Raw genomic sequence first — 17988 nt, 5'->3', positions numbered from 1 at the left:
TTATTAGAAGGCTAATTTGCTTTCACATGATAAAAATTTTGCCACACAATAGAATCGGGAAAGGAAGGTATGGCATTGGATAGCTTGACAGTGCACTTGATGCTGATGGTTGCGACTGTTCAATAAACATAAATGAGCATGTTTTTTTAGGAATTACCTTCCTTTCTCCGATTTTTGTTTCCCTGTGTACATACATCATATGCTTCAACCGAGAGAAGCAAATGACAGTAAAGTAGAAATAAAGAGGATGTTATTTTTTGACAAAGCTTCCTTACAACCATGTCCACCAAAATAATACATACTAACTAGTGGTACAATAATTATTTAAATGAACTAATACCATTAAAACTATTTCAGGGCACTTGGTCAAATAACACACTTCAAGTCTTAACGTACTAAGTCAGTCAGTGCTCCAAACTTGTTTATTGGGAATCCTGAGACTAGTAATAGTTTAGAAATACTAATCACTCTAATATTGTTCATGGAATTCTATGTAGAACTGTCCTAATGTCCGTGATAAATGCTATTGCTATGCTAAATGATACTGTAAGCAATATCTGAAAAGTCAATTCTAAAAACTTCAACTCCATCACCGTAAAGCATGTGCACATAAGGCCACCCAAAAACGTTATTGTCCTTGGCAGCCACCCATTATCGCAACTCCAATGACATTTGCAATAAAGTGTAGCAGTACATTACCAGGTTGCGCACAATCATTTCGGAACCTGCTTCAACAGCCAAGTGAAGTGGAGTGAGCTGTGAAGCATCTTGCGTCCTCGAGTGGATGTTGACATGTATGCTCAGAAGGAAGAGCACACTTTCAATGTCACTCTTTTGGATGGCAATATGGAGAAAGTTACGGCCTCGATTGTCATACTGAAACGACGTGAAAAGAAAGAAAGAGGACAAAGAAGAAAAAACTAAACCACCATCTCCAGACGAACACTAGTATGAGCACCAGTGATGAATATAGAAAAAAAAAGCAAGACAAAGAAAAATATGAACAGGAAAGCACAGCCACTTATAAAATTGATATAACTGCTCATTTTTCATTAACCAACAAACCTAAACAGAACTTGTTCAGTACAATAATAGTATTGATTGAATTTGTGGGAACGTACAACTTGCTCGCCTCCCCTGATGTTTGTCTTTCCAGCACAGCTTCTCGCATTCCCTGATGTTCAGCTTTACCGCATGACACGGAGGAAGACATTTAGGAGGTGAAACTCCCGTCAGTGCGAGCGAGTGCGGGCGACCAGATAAGGTCACAATTGTATGCGCCGACGGGGCCGTATGCAGTGGTGGTGCTATGCGGCGCGTTGTAGAAGCTGTAGCGTTAAAAAAAAAAAAAAAAAAAAACAGCGCTCGGACAGGCGGCTTTGGTGCGCTCTCCGGCCACTTCCTCCGTGCCCTCAATAGAAGTCAGGCGCGTGCGGCCGAACGGGAGCAACATGCTCGACCGGTTGCCCTGGCAACCGAAGGTTGCCAGCATGATAGTGGCTCCGCGGGCTTGTGACCTTTTCTGGTCGCCGCAAACAGCGGAGTTTCCACTCCTAAATGTTTCTTGCTCCGTGCCGCATGACTAACATACAATAATGGGAGTGTAATGTAGCTATGCAGCTGCAGCAGGAGATGGTGTAAGCGTTCTGATGCTAGTACCATCTAATGGTATTGATAACTCAGGCCCAAGTAAAATTTCTTCATTCTCTTTGGTTGTGGGATGTCAGCACATGCAGAATGAAAGCACACTTGTTGATTCAGTCCATGGAACTAATCTATGGAAGGCTTCCCTTTTGGCTTAGAAGCGTAACACTGGCATGGGTGAACATGCTCTCCTATTCTCAGGACTGCACTCGTTAATGCCTAATTATTCACTCGATATCCTTGCTTGGCGAGTGAATATTCCTTAATCCCTCAGCATGTCTTATCAAGAAACTATTCCTAGCATATAATTTGGCTAGTTGACATTCTCACATAGGATAAGCAATAAATGCCCTCTTGTGTATTCGCACTACTGTGTGCTGTATTCTTTGTTACCAAAAGTACTAGAGATCACAAAAATTCTAGCACTTCCTATGGCAGAAAGAAGCACCATACCAGTGCAGTCTCCCTTTAAGACATGCAAAAGAACTTCACAAACTTGTTCCTCTTATAGAATGTTGGATTCTGGGGTTTCACGTGTCAAAACCACAATTTGGTTATGAGGCATGCCATAGTAAGGGACTCTGGATTAATTCTGACCACCAGCGAATCTTTAACGTGCCTCCACTGTACTAGACACTGGCATTTTTGCATTTCGCCCCCATTGTAATTGCAGCTGCCACCTCTTATCGAATGTTTAGAATAACAAAATGTGTAGCATATAGTGTGATATATACTATATTATAATACACACAATAGACATAACACATTTTATGACCCAGTAAAAAGCAGAGTTGCCGAGTGGGGTACTTCATTCCATTCCAATTTGCTTCCAAACAGTGAAAATTTCCATCAATTCCACTCCTTTAGACTTCTGAAATGGTGAGAGTTGGAACATTCCCATTCCTGGGATTCATCCAATTCCAGTAACTGCAATGCTTTCTCTACAACTGTTGCTACTTGCGCAGCAATTACAAGATGTGCACATAAAGCAATTACACGTGTGATAGGACTAGACAAAGAAGTACATAAAACATTATTACACAAATTTTATTATCTTGATTGTCAAATAGCGCCAGCATACATATGTTAGCTGCATGTGTTAGAAGTCACGAATATGTGATGCGCTTGTAAATTATATTCAGTTCTTGCGATCAAAATATCTCCAAAGCATGCCAATTTGTGGTGACAGTTGTGGGGTCTGAAACATGCTCTTGGGACAAACGAATGACAATGCAGTATTGCAAACAATCAAACGGGCATTTATTGCACCTTTCATACACTAAAGGACAAACAATGAAATCTTCCTTACCTCAGTAAGGAAGCCTTCATTGCGGTGAGGCCACCTTATGTCACTCTGAAAGCTTCCTTACTGAGGGGCCCTCAGTAAAGGTTTCCTTGGTGCTTCCTCAGTGTAAGGTAGCTCCGAAGCTACTTCCATGCGTCCTTACACCGCTCCTCGCCCTGAACGAGTGCTTCACATCACTGCTTAGCCACGTGACTCTTGCTTGCGCATGCACGCTGTCGCCGGCCTGCGGAGAAGCGCAAGCACGGTACGTTTTGCCAGGCATGTTTGTTTCAGCCGCGTGTTCGACAGTAGTGGAATCGGTGGCGATGGTAGGCGTTGCATGATGCCGGTGTGCCAGTGTTGCTGGAGCACATCAAGTTCTGCACTATGATGTGCCACTTTTTTTTACGTTTAGTAAACAAAACAAGAAGAAAACATCCATGCATCTTCATATTTGCACTTCAGTTTACCACACCGACCCCGCTGGCACCTAGCTATGTGGAGAATCCGGATTACAGGAGACGCATGAGAGTCGAGCGTTTCCACACAGCCTGAATTGTAGTCCCCTCTTCTAAAGCCCCTTCCTCCTTACACCAAAAAACGCAAAGAAATAGAGCAAATGCTTACCCTCTAGGCTTCTTCAAAACTAATTTCAAGTGGTCTATAATATTCAAGGTCTTTATAGTGAAATTATGCCTCTTCATGTTTGTGGTTTTTCAATATAGCATTAAGTCAAACATAACACTCCTTTCTTACATGGTGCACCAACTTTTCAAATATTTACTATAGTCTACAGTTGCCGACTTGTGACTGCTCCAGATAAAAATAGACACGTGCAGGGTTCAACAACTTGCGATGCCATTCTTGGCTGCCACCCTTGTGCCGTAGGTCAAATGTGCTCTTGCTAAACTGAATAATATTTTTTGACGACTAGAAGTTGCTGTCTTTAAATGCACTTCATTCTTGTAAATGCAGAAAGGTCACTGTGTCTTCAGAAATGTAGAGTGTTCAGAATACACTGTTGTTTATAATTACCGCAGCAGCACTAGTCACTTATAGCCAGATACTAAAAGAACCGATAGGAAAAATACAATATATTGGCCAAGTCTAGTTCACTCCAAATGGCAAATTTACCAGTTTGAGTGTCTCGCTTAAAGTCAACATTTTGCATTCCATGACTATGTGCCCATTCTATTTAAACTCCATTCCAGAATATCGGGCTCCCATTTCATTTCCACTCCATCTGTCTGCCTGGTGCCACATCATTCCATTCCCATTCCATTCCAGGTGTATAAAAATGTGGAACGATTCCACGATCGATTGAATTCTGCAGCTTGCACTCCATAACTCTGATAAAAGGTAATTAAGTTTTGAAGCAATTGCTTATGCTGAAGTAATGTTTTAATGTGCCAAACATTAAACACCCAATATATAAAGCGTTAGGCATTGCCCTGTGGTTCACAACAAGCCTCTGCAGTACGGTATTACACTACGAGCAGTCGACTATACACGAACATGAACAAGTGGAATGACAATGCAACAAAATCTACAGGTGCTGTCTGTATCAAACGTTCGAAAGCCACAAAACACATAACCAGAGCTGTCTGGGAATTTTCGAGGAGTGCCGAGTACTTGTGGCATTGCAATAACTCTGAAGACAACAACAAAAACACCTTTTTGGTGCTTATACCTTCCCAGCTTTGACAGAATTACAAAATCACTACTGCACAGCTTCTGAAACTGTTGGAGCCATGCATGCAGCAGCCTTTTTGTTTGGCAGGGTGAATGGTACAATTACAGCAAAGGCTCAGATTCTGTGCAGTTGCTGAAAATGCCAGCATGCCCTAAAGGGACACTAAAGAGAACTACTGAATTAGTTTAGACCGATATGGTATTCCTTGAAAACTATGTTGTCTTTAACACTTTAAGGGTCAATGACAAAAATATACGGTGCCGCGAACAAATCCAAAGTGGTCGATGCCGTACATTTACGGCGCCATCTGTACGTTTAAAAAGCGTGCCAATTTCCAAATTTTTTCTTTCTTGGCATATGCTGCCACTATGTGGGAATACAGGGAACTTCTTTCTCGCGCCTCCCTCTCTCTGTTTTTGTTGCATGGTTTGTTTTAGAGCTAGTTTGCTCTGGCACATCTATATACTACTGCTCGCGCATTGGCGCACGAACGGGCAGGCAGCGGTATGGGTTTTGTTCCATGGGAGGTTTCGGCTTCTTGCGCTCGTAAAACTGATGGCTATCTCGTTAATAATCCCTCAAAGGGCAGCTGCCTGTTTCTTGCTCGTTTAGTGCTCACAGAGGTGAGCATAGGAAGGATGCCGCTGTGCATGCATTTCCTTTTCTTTTCTTTCTTTTTTTTGGGGGAGGAGGGAACTCGCGATATCTAATTGCCTGTGGTTGGCGGTAAGATAAAGATATGCGTCCCTATAAGATATAAAGTGTCCCTATATACCAACACAAAATATCTTTTTCTCACTTTACGGTCATTCAGAAAAATTATCGTAAATTTTTTTCGAGATAGGTCCCTCAGAAGAAATGGAAGCTGGGAAAAAAAACATCGACCCTGGGCTCTCGCATATGGTGAAAAAAATCGACCTTGAAAGGGTTAATTTCACGATAGTAGGTTGATTACTAGAAGAGACAATGAAGGAGAAAGTCTTTTTTAGAAATCTGTGTTTAAACTCCAACGCCAGAGTTTGTCAGTGTGATGCCACAAATTTAGAAGTAAGTATATTCTCATTACTAATTGCGCCGGCTCTGTAAAAGTTCCCAAAACTTGCCATATTCAGTTCTTGGCACCTTTAGAACACAATGTAACCAATTTTTACAATAAGGATCTTCTCACAATAAGAGTGGTGTTTTTGGTATTGTAGAAGGGTATATTACTAATACAGAATAAATAATTTTTCCCTTTAAGTGTGCCTTCAAGCTTACTTCTGAATTGCTCCTACATATCTTAGGCTAACATGACACCTTAAAGGTTACAAAGCATACGAAAACGCTTTGCAGTTACATGAAACCACAAAAGTGCTCTGCAAAACAGCACCGCTAATCAAGAGGTTGTCACTTGCCTGTTCAGGTGCAGTCGGTTCTCGGGCAATAATGGTCTCCGCAGCTTTGTTGTTACGGGTGGTCATGGCCATAGCAAATGGTGTCAAACCTTGCTTGTCCCGTAAACTTAGATTAATGGCTGGGTGAGCCAGAAGCAACGAAATGATAACAGAGTTTTGGTTGCTGATGGCAACATGCAGTGGCGTTCTACCTTCCGAGTCCTGGAGACAAATTCGAACACATGAGCAGATGCACAGCCAGGGGCTGCATTTTGAAACAATTCACTTCGGCGATACTATTGCATTAGCCACGCCTCCACCAATGCTGTGTGCCAATTGGCTGTTTTGGTAAAACTGGAAAATAAATAGCATCTTCTTGTGGTTCCGGCCTACATCAATTTGACGTCACATGGTGTTGGGTGCTCCAGACACATATTGAGTAAATGACCATGTCTTTTGCGGTCGGTTGGTGGTGTAGTGTAGTAGAGACAAGTGCATTGGTAGTTTATAGTATCTTTTGGTGGCAGTTTGCAGGTAGTATTGTACAGTGATATTTGCTGACCATTGATCGGCTATTGCATTGTGTTGCCTATTGTAAGTGACAATTTTTGATGAAGGTGTCTTGGAACAGCTGGCAGCAGCACCATTAACAACGCATTGCTCACGTGGTTGGTGGTGAAATGTAGTAGAGAAGTCAAATGATGCTGCTCTGGTGGTGCACAATGGCTGCGACACATTATACAGTAAAAGCTCGTTAATTCGAACCGCAAGGGGAAGCCGCTTGAGTTCAAGTTACCGAAAGTTCGAACTAACGAAAGTGAAGGAAAGCAACAGTACACTGCGATTTGGAAGCAGTAGGGCATGTCAGAAAGTGATGGCGTTTGCTGCGGGCACACGCCATCTTCAAGTCGAAGCTCTGGGTCCGACTGTGCCCCACCACCGATGTCCACCGAAGCGAACGTTAGCCGAGGCTTAACACCATCACAATGAATTGCGATGGCCGATACCTCCTAATCTGAAAACAAAGGTGCACAACCGATGAAGACTGCCGAGACAAAGACGCTGAACATGTGAAGGTGGCGAAGGCCCTGATTCGTTGGTTCTTGATTGCAAGCGCAGCTGCGACGTACTTGATTCGCTGTGTTTTGGCGCTTGCCGTGCCATCTCCGCACAGCATTAGCAGCTGTACAAGATTTGTAAAGCCTCCGAGATTCGCAACGGGCAAGAAGTCTCGGAGGTTACGTAGAACGGAGAGGTGGCAGCCGTGGCTGGCTTCTGGCTGACCCCGCGCAGGTTAGATTTTTTTCCGATTTTGCCTTCTCTCACCGTTCTCTCCGTTTCGGAGGCAATACAGCCTTGTGTGTAGGTAGTAGGCGTGTTTCTCTGGCCGTGTGCCAGGCGAGCGTAGTTCGAATTATCCGTGAGGGAACCTTCTCGCGTTCGAATTAACGGACTTTTTTATACATAGACTTCTGTGGAGCTTGGCCAGACCAAATCGTACAGTTCGAATTATCCATAAATTCGAACTATTGATGTTCGAATTAACGAGCTTTCACTGTAATATCATGAAAATGTGTTTTGCAGCTGCACGAGTTGTAGCACAATTTATTCATTAAAATAAAACACTTTGCACTTCCTTTTTCAATTTCTTTTACTATAGCAGCTATAGCCAACTGTAGTCAGTGCGCAGAACCTGTACTGTAGCCATTACACTCGAAAACAACACACTCAAGCAGCTTTGCATTCTCACAGTGCACTGTGAAGCATTCGAGTACATGCTGTCGTCATGGGTAAGCAGCCAGTTGATTTATTGAACGTGACTATCGCCAAGTCGATAGTATTGCCAAGGTGGATCATTTCAGGATACGGCCCCAGGATAAAAACGCTTTTACTGAACACACATGGCACAGCCTAAGGTCATTTGTAAATGTTCCTTTATCAATTTTCGTCTATCATTGTTGATTTGAGCTTAAATTTTTTCTCAAGAACAAATTGTTATGGCAGTTTCATAAAAATATGTCACTGGCTACACCAATGCAAAACAATTCCATAAAATGGAAAATATTAGAAATGAAGCTTTTATCAACTGAACAGAGATTGCACACAAAATGAACTTAAGAACAGACACCAACATGAGCTGCACAGGCGTGCCTAAGTGGAGAAGTGTTTCCTCTTAGGACAACTGTCACCAATATCATGTGTAGCCTAATTAGCTAACCAATACAACAGAGCATACAAGCAGAGCTCCAATTTGTTGTCACCTTCAGGAACATTACGTGGTTTCATGCTTTTTTCAACCAGTTTCACTGACCTGGGCATTTACGTCTGCATTGTGCTCAATCAGTGTTTGAACCACTTGCTCTAGGCTCCATGCACAAGAGAGATGAAGTGGTGTTTGCCCATCAAATGCTTCTTCGTCTCCTTCACCATGAGGACCAGGCCTTCTAGGACTATTAAGGTCACACCCACTGAAAAAGTAATGACGAAAGCTCACATTTTTTGCCAAAATGTGTGCAAGAATAAGGAATACTTCCAATTTGTGAAGGAAGCAAAACCAGACAGAAGCAAGTCTGCATGCAGTGCCTTAATGTTGCAGCAACAGTCACCACTGCACTAAAAATGGCTTTGCAGGCCTCTAATTCTGTGAATATTTATAAACACAAGGCACTACTGCTCAGAATTTACATTGAAGACATACTGTTTTTATCACCTATAAGTGTGAATGCATTGTGTTTATTTTTGCTTGCTACTGTATAAAAAGTGTCCATTCTTAACTGTTTTTTATAAGCGCAGAAGTGTGACTTTGTTATCCTTCATGTTGTTCTACAATGCGTCATGTGTATTTTGTGTGAAAAATGTGTATTTGTTGAAAACTACAGGTGCAGAAGCCTTTGTAGGTGTATAAGCACGTTTTGCTCCTGTCCATTTACGTGTGCATGTCTGCATGAAGAAATAAAGACACAGTGGAATCTCATTAATTTGACTCACTTAATTTGAACTTCCTGTTTATTTGAACTCATGCTGTAGTCCTGTCAAAATTATGTGCATTTCAATGTGTGGAAATTGTCGGTAATTCGAACATGTAAGCGTTTGCAACAGCTAATTTGAACATACCATGCCGCCGACTGTGCTCTCAGCAGTATGCTAACTTACGCAGCTGCGCTTTCAACCCAATGATGCCGCCACACGGTGGCTGCTACTCCCATATTCCATTGCAAGCACCATGTTTGCCGCATATAACCCGCACAATTTTTTTTTAATGTAACAGTAAAGTCGGGGTGCAGATTATATGTGAATTTTGCCTTGAGGTGCTGCTTCACAGCAGCAAAAATTTTGCCAAGAAATGTGGCTTGGCGGCATGTGCCATGTTGCCATGAAGCTCCGCTGCTGTAAAGCTCCGCTGCCGTAAAGTTACGCTGCCATGAAGCTCCGCTGCCGTAAAGCTCCGCTGCCGTAAAGCTCCGCTGCCGTAAAGCTCCGCTGCCGTAAAGCTCCGCTGCCGTAAAGCTCCACTGCCATAAAGCTACGCTGCCGTGTCGCTACGCTGCCGTGTCGCTACGCTGCCGTGTAGCTACGCTGCCGTGTAGCTACGCTGCCGTGTAGCTACGCCGCCGTATAGCTACGTTGCCGTGACGCTATGCTGCTGTGTGGCCATGCTACCGTAAAGCTTCCGTTCTGGGACACGTCCCTCATGTGTTAGCTCAGTACACAATGTGCCGTCTAATGCAGCGCTGCATACAAGTCCACCATTAAGTGACCTTCTGCTAAATTCAAATGAATTTTCAGGCCCCTTCAAGTTATAATTATCAAGGTTCGACTGTACTGCTACTCCATGTAACCTTAACATATAGAATTATAAGCAAATTTAACCAATGCTTATGCACTGTTAAAGCCAAAACGTGCAAAAGAAAGGGGCAAATGAACAGCAAACTAAGCCTATACACGAGGCATTAACAATCGCAGACAAAAGCAATCTTGGGTACAAAATAAAATACCAAGATGTGAACGGCCTTGCCTGCCTATTGGGTCTTATAAGCTGGTCCCATGGGGCACTTTTGATTGCATAGAACCCAATCAGGATCAAATTTCCCAATCGCAGCGTTTCCTTTGTGCAAGTTTCAGGAGAGAGCCAATCGCGGTCAAGAAATTCAATCCAGACTGGGCTCAATCGCAATATCAGTGTGACTGGGGTACAAGAAAGAGAAGCCAGCAAAGGTACGCTCTAAATGAAAAAGCAGGCAGAGGATGGCTGCATGGCCACAAGACGCACCTCCTAACCAGGAAGCAGGCCACAGAGTCATTGTTTTCGTCAATGGCCCTGTGCAGTAATGTTTGGTAGCAACACCCAGGTCCCTCTGACCAGCAGTCAGTATCACAGCCATACTGGACCTGAAACAGTTACAAGGGATCACATAATGCTGCTGAATAAAAAAGAACTTACTAAAATTGCACAGTGATTAACCTGTATAAAGTCAAGATGAGGAAAAATTTCTCCCTTTGCATTACGCTGCACTAGTTATCTCTGCTATTGTGTACACAATATTAATCTGAACACTTTGGGAACCTTTGGAGCACAGTGACTGCATTAACCAGCAAAAGCAGAAGAGTAAGCTCAATTGCAACATGAATGTGTCAATGCATTCACCACCAATAGAAGTTATGCAACTTGTGACCTATAAGTATGGCCAATGTTAAGCAGGCTTGCAAAACTGATCTGCATCAAGTGCTGCACTGGCATCAGAAAGCAGACTTGTTATGGTTTGTGCAGGAGCTACAAGAGTGAAAATAATGATGAAATTGTTTTGACTGCATAAAGGAATAGCTGTTCATAAAGCTCGTTTTCTGCACTTATTGTCACATGTGAACAAGCTGTGCTGATTCTCTGCATAAATCAATCAAACAGCACTCTTCAACAATTGTCTTCATTTGGATAAGAATTGGAATGCAGTCTTGGATGTGGCACACATTTTAAACTCATGCCCTGGATAGGAACTAAAGTTTTCTGTCAGCATGTAATGCACACAAAGCAAATTTGGTCTTACTTTAATAGCTTATTCAGCACAGGCACTTCAGTGCGCTTGCTGTAATAGAAAAATCAGGGTGTCTACCAAGTTGACATTCCCAAATTCCCTGAGTTTTCCAGGTTTTCCCTGAGTGCCATTGCAAATTTCCCTGAGTGATGCAGAACTATGTTTTATATCAACACGGGCTGAAACCATATCGCCTGATGCTGTCACTCTCTAGTAAGCACATGAAAAAAAAAAGAAACTTAATCCAATTTGAATACTAAGGAGCAGTGTTGATGTTATTCAAAAAGAGAATAGAAGGAAGGGGTTAGTAAAATGCACATCAAATAAAGTGTCTTCGAAAACAATTGCAAATAGGGTCAGACATTATCAAATACGAATAAAAAGGAGATGCATACAAAGGCAAATATTTTCTAATATAAGCTATTTCTATCAACTGATAGCAACCTCAGTGGGATGAGGCCTGAACTCTGTCACAATTGAGATCCTCTCTCAACAGCTCGTAAGTCAACCTCAACAGTCCTGACATACTCTCAGCCCGCGCACGACGCCCGAGTGTTGTGTTGCACTGCTTCAAAGAGTGTATTTTGGTTTGGATGAGGGACACCTGCATCTCAGCATCAGCCAAAACTTTATTTTTTGAGCTCAAGCTCTTTCAAAACGGCGGCAACAAGCTTCCTTTCTCGTTTATTCCTCAATGCGTAGGTCACTTCTGTTCTTGTCCGCCTTCCGCCACTCGTTCGCCCCAAGGACCATTTGAAGCATCTTGATCAGTTGCACAGTCCACGACCGATTTTTCGAGCTCCCTAGGGGCCGCAAAAATGTCAGAAAAAATCGGCCAGTTGGAAAAAAATAAATGCGTGTCATTTACTGCCCTTAGGGGCTCAAACCGCCACAGGCACGTTCGAAAACGCTCTGAAGGCCTGTCGGTACACGTATTAGGCATACCTGTGCTCGTACTGTGACAGGAAATGCCGGGTGCCCGCGTGCATAATTAAGATATACATACTGTATTCCATGGCAATAGCCCCTTCCCACGCTTGTTATGCTTCACTGCAATACTTTTCCGTAAGCTTTACCGAGTAACATTTCTGTGCAGAGGCGAAGCTGACTTTCACGAACCGGCATTATGCAACGCACCGTGTTTTCCAGGTTTCTAAGCCAATTGCGAGGACCACAAAGGTGGAGTCCGTGCCATTGCTGACAGCAGCGAATTCTTTCAATAAAAAGTTCGGCACCCACTGGCAAGAAGCTTCATAGCGAATGTCGAAGCAGCTAGGCCTAGCGTTGCCGCAGTGGTGGCAACGGGTGCCAGTGGATCTGCGTGCGAGAGTGCCGGTTCGAGGCGGCCAAGTAATCAAGACGGCAGCGGTAATGCCTTTGATTAATGCCGTTTCAGACCTGCGGTCGCGGCAAAACGTCAGGAAAATCGGACTGCAAAGAGTTCTTGCGTCGGAAATTTCACACGTTCTGATACGTTGACACTATGGGGTACGAGGTGGCGCCGCGAAGCCGTCCAAATTATTGGGAATCCGGAAAGTCGCTCGTTGACTGTACACTGGCAACTCCTCCTGCCAACGACAGGGCGTCAAAGACGATTCATTACGATTCCTGTCTGCTACTCGAGCCAGCATTACCGCGACTTTCGACCCTTTCAATAAAATTGCCGCTAATTTTCCCTGATAGAGGCCCAAATTCCCTGAGTTTTCCCTGACTTTTTCCAGACTACGCGAAATCCCTGATAATTCCCGGTTTTCCCGGTTTTCCCGGTTGATAGACACCCTGAAAATGCATGCCAGTTGTGAACTAAGCAGTACTCACAAGGACGGAGGCAACATCTTCCTGGCCACCTTCTAAGGCAAGCCAGAGAGCACTCTTGCAGCTACTGGCTTCGTCCGTTATAGTCATATCAGCACCTCGCTCACACAAAGCCTTGACTACTGCCGGCAGGTGGCGTTTGATGGCAAGCTGAAGTGGACTCTCCCCATCCTGAGTACGCAGGTTGAGGTCTGCCCCCTGTACAGATATTATTTATGGATATTTTATAGATACCAGGTAATGCTGCTAAGACAACATGAAGAGTAACCACGAACACAGCTGGTACACGTCAACATGACACAAACCGGACAACAAGTTTTCTAAGCTACAGTGGTGGAACAGCTGTACTAATTGTGCCAATTGCGCTGAGGACAGGCCTTCGCGCCATCCTGCTCCAAAACGACTATTTAGCAGATAATTGTGCGAAGCGTGCACCAAAAAAACAAAAGCTGCCTTGCTAGTAAAACTGAAACCAAAACCTAAAGAGTGCCATCATTATCATCATTGTGAAAGTGTACAAAGTGGCCATAGTTGCAGTTATAGCCAGTGCCACCGGTCCTCCATTTGCTTTTTTTTTCTTTTATTGCATAGCTCTCTGGTGGAGGTTCTAATGTTATGCCACTGCGCAGTCTTGTTTGTGCTCTTCGTGGTGCAATTTCGCATTCTAGCATTCATCGAGTTACTGTAATGCTGAGTACACTCAAAGAGGCTGTCGGATGAAAGAGCAGTTACAGATAATGTTCAGTTACACATTGTATAGCATGGTTGTTGATGAAGCCACCATAAACATGCCTTGTAGTTGCGTATACTCAACCGCTGAATAGGAAGAGGAGGAGCAAAAAGAGGATAGACAGGGCAGTTAGTAACTGCTGGCTAATAATTTTCCGTTAGTGCGGACATTCCTTGCAGCACTGCATGTGGTTTTAATTTAAAGAACTTATGTATGACCCAATGCACAGTTATGCAGGAGATACTCAGTCAATCCTCTGGATATTTTCACTGTAATTTTCGTTTAGTCGTGCACATCCTATAGTGTGCAGGGCCTGCCTTACACGTCCTTGTGCTGCAATCTAATTTTCTTTTTCATTTGAAGTGCAGCGAACATGCAAACGCCTGCTACAAATCTAAATTGTAGAAGCGGCTTTATACTGCAAAATGCACACTGCGAGACAAATTATATTACACATTGTTGTGAAACTAGACTAGTAATTTTTATCACAAATGCCACAATGATACACAAAGCTGGCTGTGCTATATTTGTTGACCATTTTAGTTGTAACTGAGACCATATTGCGTCTAGATCTACGTGCAACACTGTGCCGAGAGGTCAAATGGCTGTTCCACCACTGTAAAGCACTGACGGAAATGTAGCACCACAAATGTGTATTAACACCGTGGTATTGCTAATACTGCAGCTCAGGCTGAGAGATGTTTGAATGATGGGGTTGTGAGAGAGCCTGTAACGGAAGGCTCTTTATCACTGTGCACCAAATTATCTGTACAAAAATGGTTTTGCATACTGGACTAATAGTTCAGCCGATCAGCACATATCATGCAACAATAGCACATTGAAACAACTACAAAATGAGCAGATGACAAAACGTTTGAATAACACACACTTCCTTATGAGACAACAAGCAAGAGACCAGAAACATTTGCTTCACAAAGTGTCTATCCCTTCTAGTTTTTTGTCGTACCTTCTTTAAAAGCTTTAAATCAGCCCAATGAGATTCCTCTGTGCTTATTTTCACGTGACAGACAACAAAGCAACCAATGCAGCTCTGTACTCTGCTTTTATATGTGCCTTACCCTTTTGAGCTGGGTCTTAATCTTCCTTACAGTTCCCCTGCACTTTAGATTCCTTATCAGAGCCGATAGGACCTGCATTTTTGTGTACTGCTGTGAGGGAAACGCATGTACCTGCCTGCTGCAGCTACGTGCCCCTACCCAAATAAAAATGCATTGTAAGGCTGCTTTATCTAAACTTGAATTGGCTGAAATGGAAAGTTTGTTATGACCTCCCCTGATGCTCATAGCACACCATAAATGTGCACATTTGCTAAGAACTACATTTATGCAAGATCTATTTTCTCAGCTCAGGATTTCTTCCTACAATGACAATACTTCAGGTGCTCCCTGTAATACAGTCGAACCTCGATATATCGAACAGCTCAGTGATTGCGAAATAGTTCGATATAGCCAGAATTCAATATATAAAATCACATTAAAAAAACGCCTAAAAAAACTTCTGCAAATCAGTCAACGAACCAAGGGCACAATCGGTGATCGTTGTTCGAAGTGTTCGAAGTCGATTGTGCCGCATGCAATTAGCATAGGCCATGCTGACTTCGTCAGCTGTGCAAAGCCTGTGCGGCCTAGGCCAATCGCGTGCGGTGTAACCGAACGCGCACTCCAAACAACATTCCCTGATCGCGCCCCACTCGTGGCGCAGTAAATACTCACTTGGAGCTTCACACAATGTATTTATTTATTTGGCTGAAAGTACTGCAGCAGTGCAGCCTGCTTCTTATTGGCAGCCACGTGCTTAAACACGGAATCCTCAACATAGCCTAAACGATCCACAAGCGATAGGCTGGTGCTTTCTATGGCGCCGCAGTAGTGGCGTAGAAGGGCCAAAGCAGCTACAGCCTCAGTTAAGTCGGGAGCGGGGCATGCGGGATCAATCTCGGCAACGTCTTCGTTTGGCCGCTATTTCTGTGGCGATCTCCACGACCGTCTATCAAAGCATTTTGAAACACTGTCAATAACAAACTATTAAGTGGCGCCTGCCGCTCGTCTTTATTGATGCAAACTGCCAGTCCCTGCAAGGCGTAGCAGGCGCAGAGTGCGGCACCGAGAAGGAGCCAGTGTGACAAATGCAATTCATCGTTGAGGCTGTCGAACTAGCCAAGCCGCTGTGTGCGAACACTGCTACGTTCAAATGGCGCCCTCGGCGCGATCAGTCGGGAATGCCCATCGCAGCACCACTATCTTCAAGGGTGTTGCAGGAAAGCTCGCCACCTGTCAACAGAGCTGCATGTGGTCTGGGGTGGCGGAGTTTGATATATCCATTTACAACCGCCCCGGTTGAAATAAAAAACTAAAAATGAAGCGATTTTCCTGTAGGTATAGAAAGTGTCCAATATACGCAATAATTCGATATATCCGTGTTCGGTATATCAAGGTTTGACTGTATATACCTACCCTATGCAGGGGTGTGCAAGTGTTAGTAACTTTCGAATAATTTATTGAATATTGTCCTATACAATTCAGTGCTTGAATCGAAGACACTATTTGCACAAGCAAATATTTTTTGAACAGTTTATGAATATGTCACATTGCCAGCGGTGCAAAATCAATCATGAAACTGAAGCAAAAGTGAAGCTACTTTCACCCCTGCCACAGTGGACATAAAGAATGGGAAGGGAGTGAGCACACTGTGTCACTGCTCTGGGAGCCAGATGTTTGCAGCTAAACCACAAGGATTTATACTCAAATTGTGCTAAGTTACAACATTTAGTAATGGGTGTTGTTTGGTAATATTTATCAATGCTGCAACTGCATGTTCTCTTGGATTTCTCCGAATACAGTGTATTGCAGCATTATTTGATATGTAATAGTGGCACCATCTGCAAAGACCTTTGTAGCTATAGAATAAGTGCTAACGTGCTCACATGACTACCGTTTAAAGCTTCATTCTAATAATGCATGACCAAGCATACTCCAAGGAAACCAGTTGATAATGCATACTTTATCATGTGCACGTTTGAAACTTCCTAATGCAGTGAATACTGAGACGTCAACATTGTTTTGTATTAATGGTGAGAAAGGCTGCTCACTGCCCACCATGGTGGCGTAGTGGCTTTGACATAGTGCAGGTAAGCCCGAGGGCGCGAGATCGAATGCCAGCCACAGCGGTTGCATTTTGACATGTGTCCAATGCATTGGGTACATGTTAAAGTACTTTAGGTGGTCAAAATTAACCCAGAGTCCCCCACTATGGCATGCCTCATAATCATACTGCTGTTTTGGCACATAAAACCCCAGAATTTAATTTAAAGGCTGTTCATTATTAAAAACTATCATATTTACACAAATATAAAGCACCTCTTAACAAAAAAAGAAAAGGGTCAGCACATTGCCTGAGCATTACAATCAGATGCAAAACCAAAGCCGCATTGGCAACAGCCTACCATCAGAGACGTCAAACATAGCATCATTGCCATCACATGATGGTGGCAGGGACCGTCTTTCTTCAAGGTTCCTGTGGGTTCAATTTCTGCTTGGCTATGATAACTTTCACAGAGATACCCCCACTTTCGCGAGATTTCACGTGACTTGGCACAGGAGGTATCAGCATATACGGCCACCAGCGTTTCTGGCGCTATGCCAAGCTCGCTATATGTGCAGAGTGCCAGGAAGGCTCTTGGCCACACGTGTCAAGAAGTTCAATGCAGTCACATAAAATCTTGCGAAAAACATAGTTGTATCTCTAAAGTGATTGCTCGAGAGTAGCACCAAGTGTGCTTTATATCTGCGGCTAATGTAGTGCAAATGGTGATGGAGACGCACCGCTATCATTATGAAAGCTAATTTAAACAAATTCCCATCTGTGAAGATGACTTCTGCATGTCTTGTTTCTGGTAGCGAACGTGGGGACAAGCTACATTTTCCTTTTATAAATTGGGCACATATTACATTCAGGTGCACTTTTATTTTCTTTTTATTTATTCAAGAGTGACCCTGCGTTGCCCAAGTAGGGGGAGGGGTGTGTGTGCTACAGCATGGATATAAACAATTCATTTTGGCAACGTACTTGTTCTTCAGGCAGCTTGTTCCATTCTGCTATGCACATTGGAAAACGAACTAGTGAGCAGGCACGTCCTGGCACAATATCCCCATATTTTTAGGATATGATTGCTGCGCTTGGAAATATAAAACAGTTTCTTTAGATAAGATTATTTATTAATTCCAACTTTATTGTAGAATATTTGAAAAACTAGCTTTAACCTTAGTTTTCTTTGCCGTAAGTGAATGTCGTAAACACATTCTGTTTTAAGATTTCGTTGCTTTTTTGTTTGTATAATTTTTTTGCCATGAAAATTGTGTTCGCGTCACATGCGGGGGCACGTTAGAATTTTGTAAATA

General features: G+C 43.2%; 1 protein-coding gene across 1 annotated transcript in view; it reads right to left on the bottom strand.

Moving 5' to 3' along the window:
• Nucleotides 1-17988, bottom strand: part of LOC135898459 (rabankyrin-5) — a 63830-nt gene that overhangs the window by 16545 nt on the left and 29297 nt on the right. Inside the window, exons 13-17 of the mRNA XM_065427380.2 lie at nucleotides 12844-13038; nucleotides 10266-10384; nucleotides 8307-8463; nucleotides 6017-6217; nucleotides 700-876 (exon numbers count right to left, since the gene is read on the bottom strand). Of these exons, the coding sequence (XP_065283452.1) occupies nucleotides 700-876; nucleotides 6017-6217; nucleotides 8307-8463; nucleotides 10266-10384; nucleotides 12844-13038 (849 nt within the window). The remainder of the gene's footprint in view (nucleotides 1-699; nucleotides 877-6016; nucleotides 6218-8306; nucleotides 8464-10265; nucleotides 10385-12843; nucleotides 13039-17988) is intronic.

This window comes from Dermacentor albipictus, chromosome 2 (genome assembly GCF_038994185.2).
Source record: "Dermacentor albipictus isolate Rhodes 1998 colony chromosome 2, USDA_Dalb.pri_finalv2, whole genome shotgun sequence".
NCBI lineage: Eukaryota > Metazoa > Arthropoda > Arachnida > Ixodida > Ixodidae > Dermacentor > Dermacentor albipictus.
Note: the sequence above shows the minus strand (reverse complement) of the source record. Positions and strands in the feature narration are given on the sequence as shown.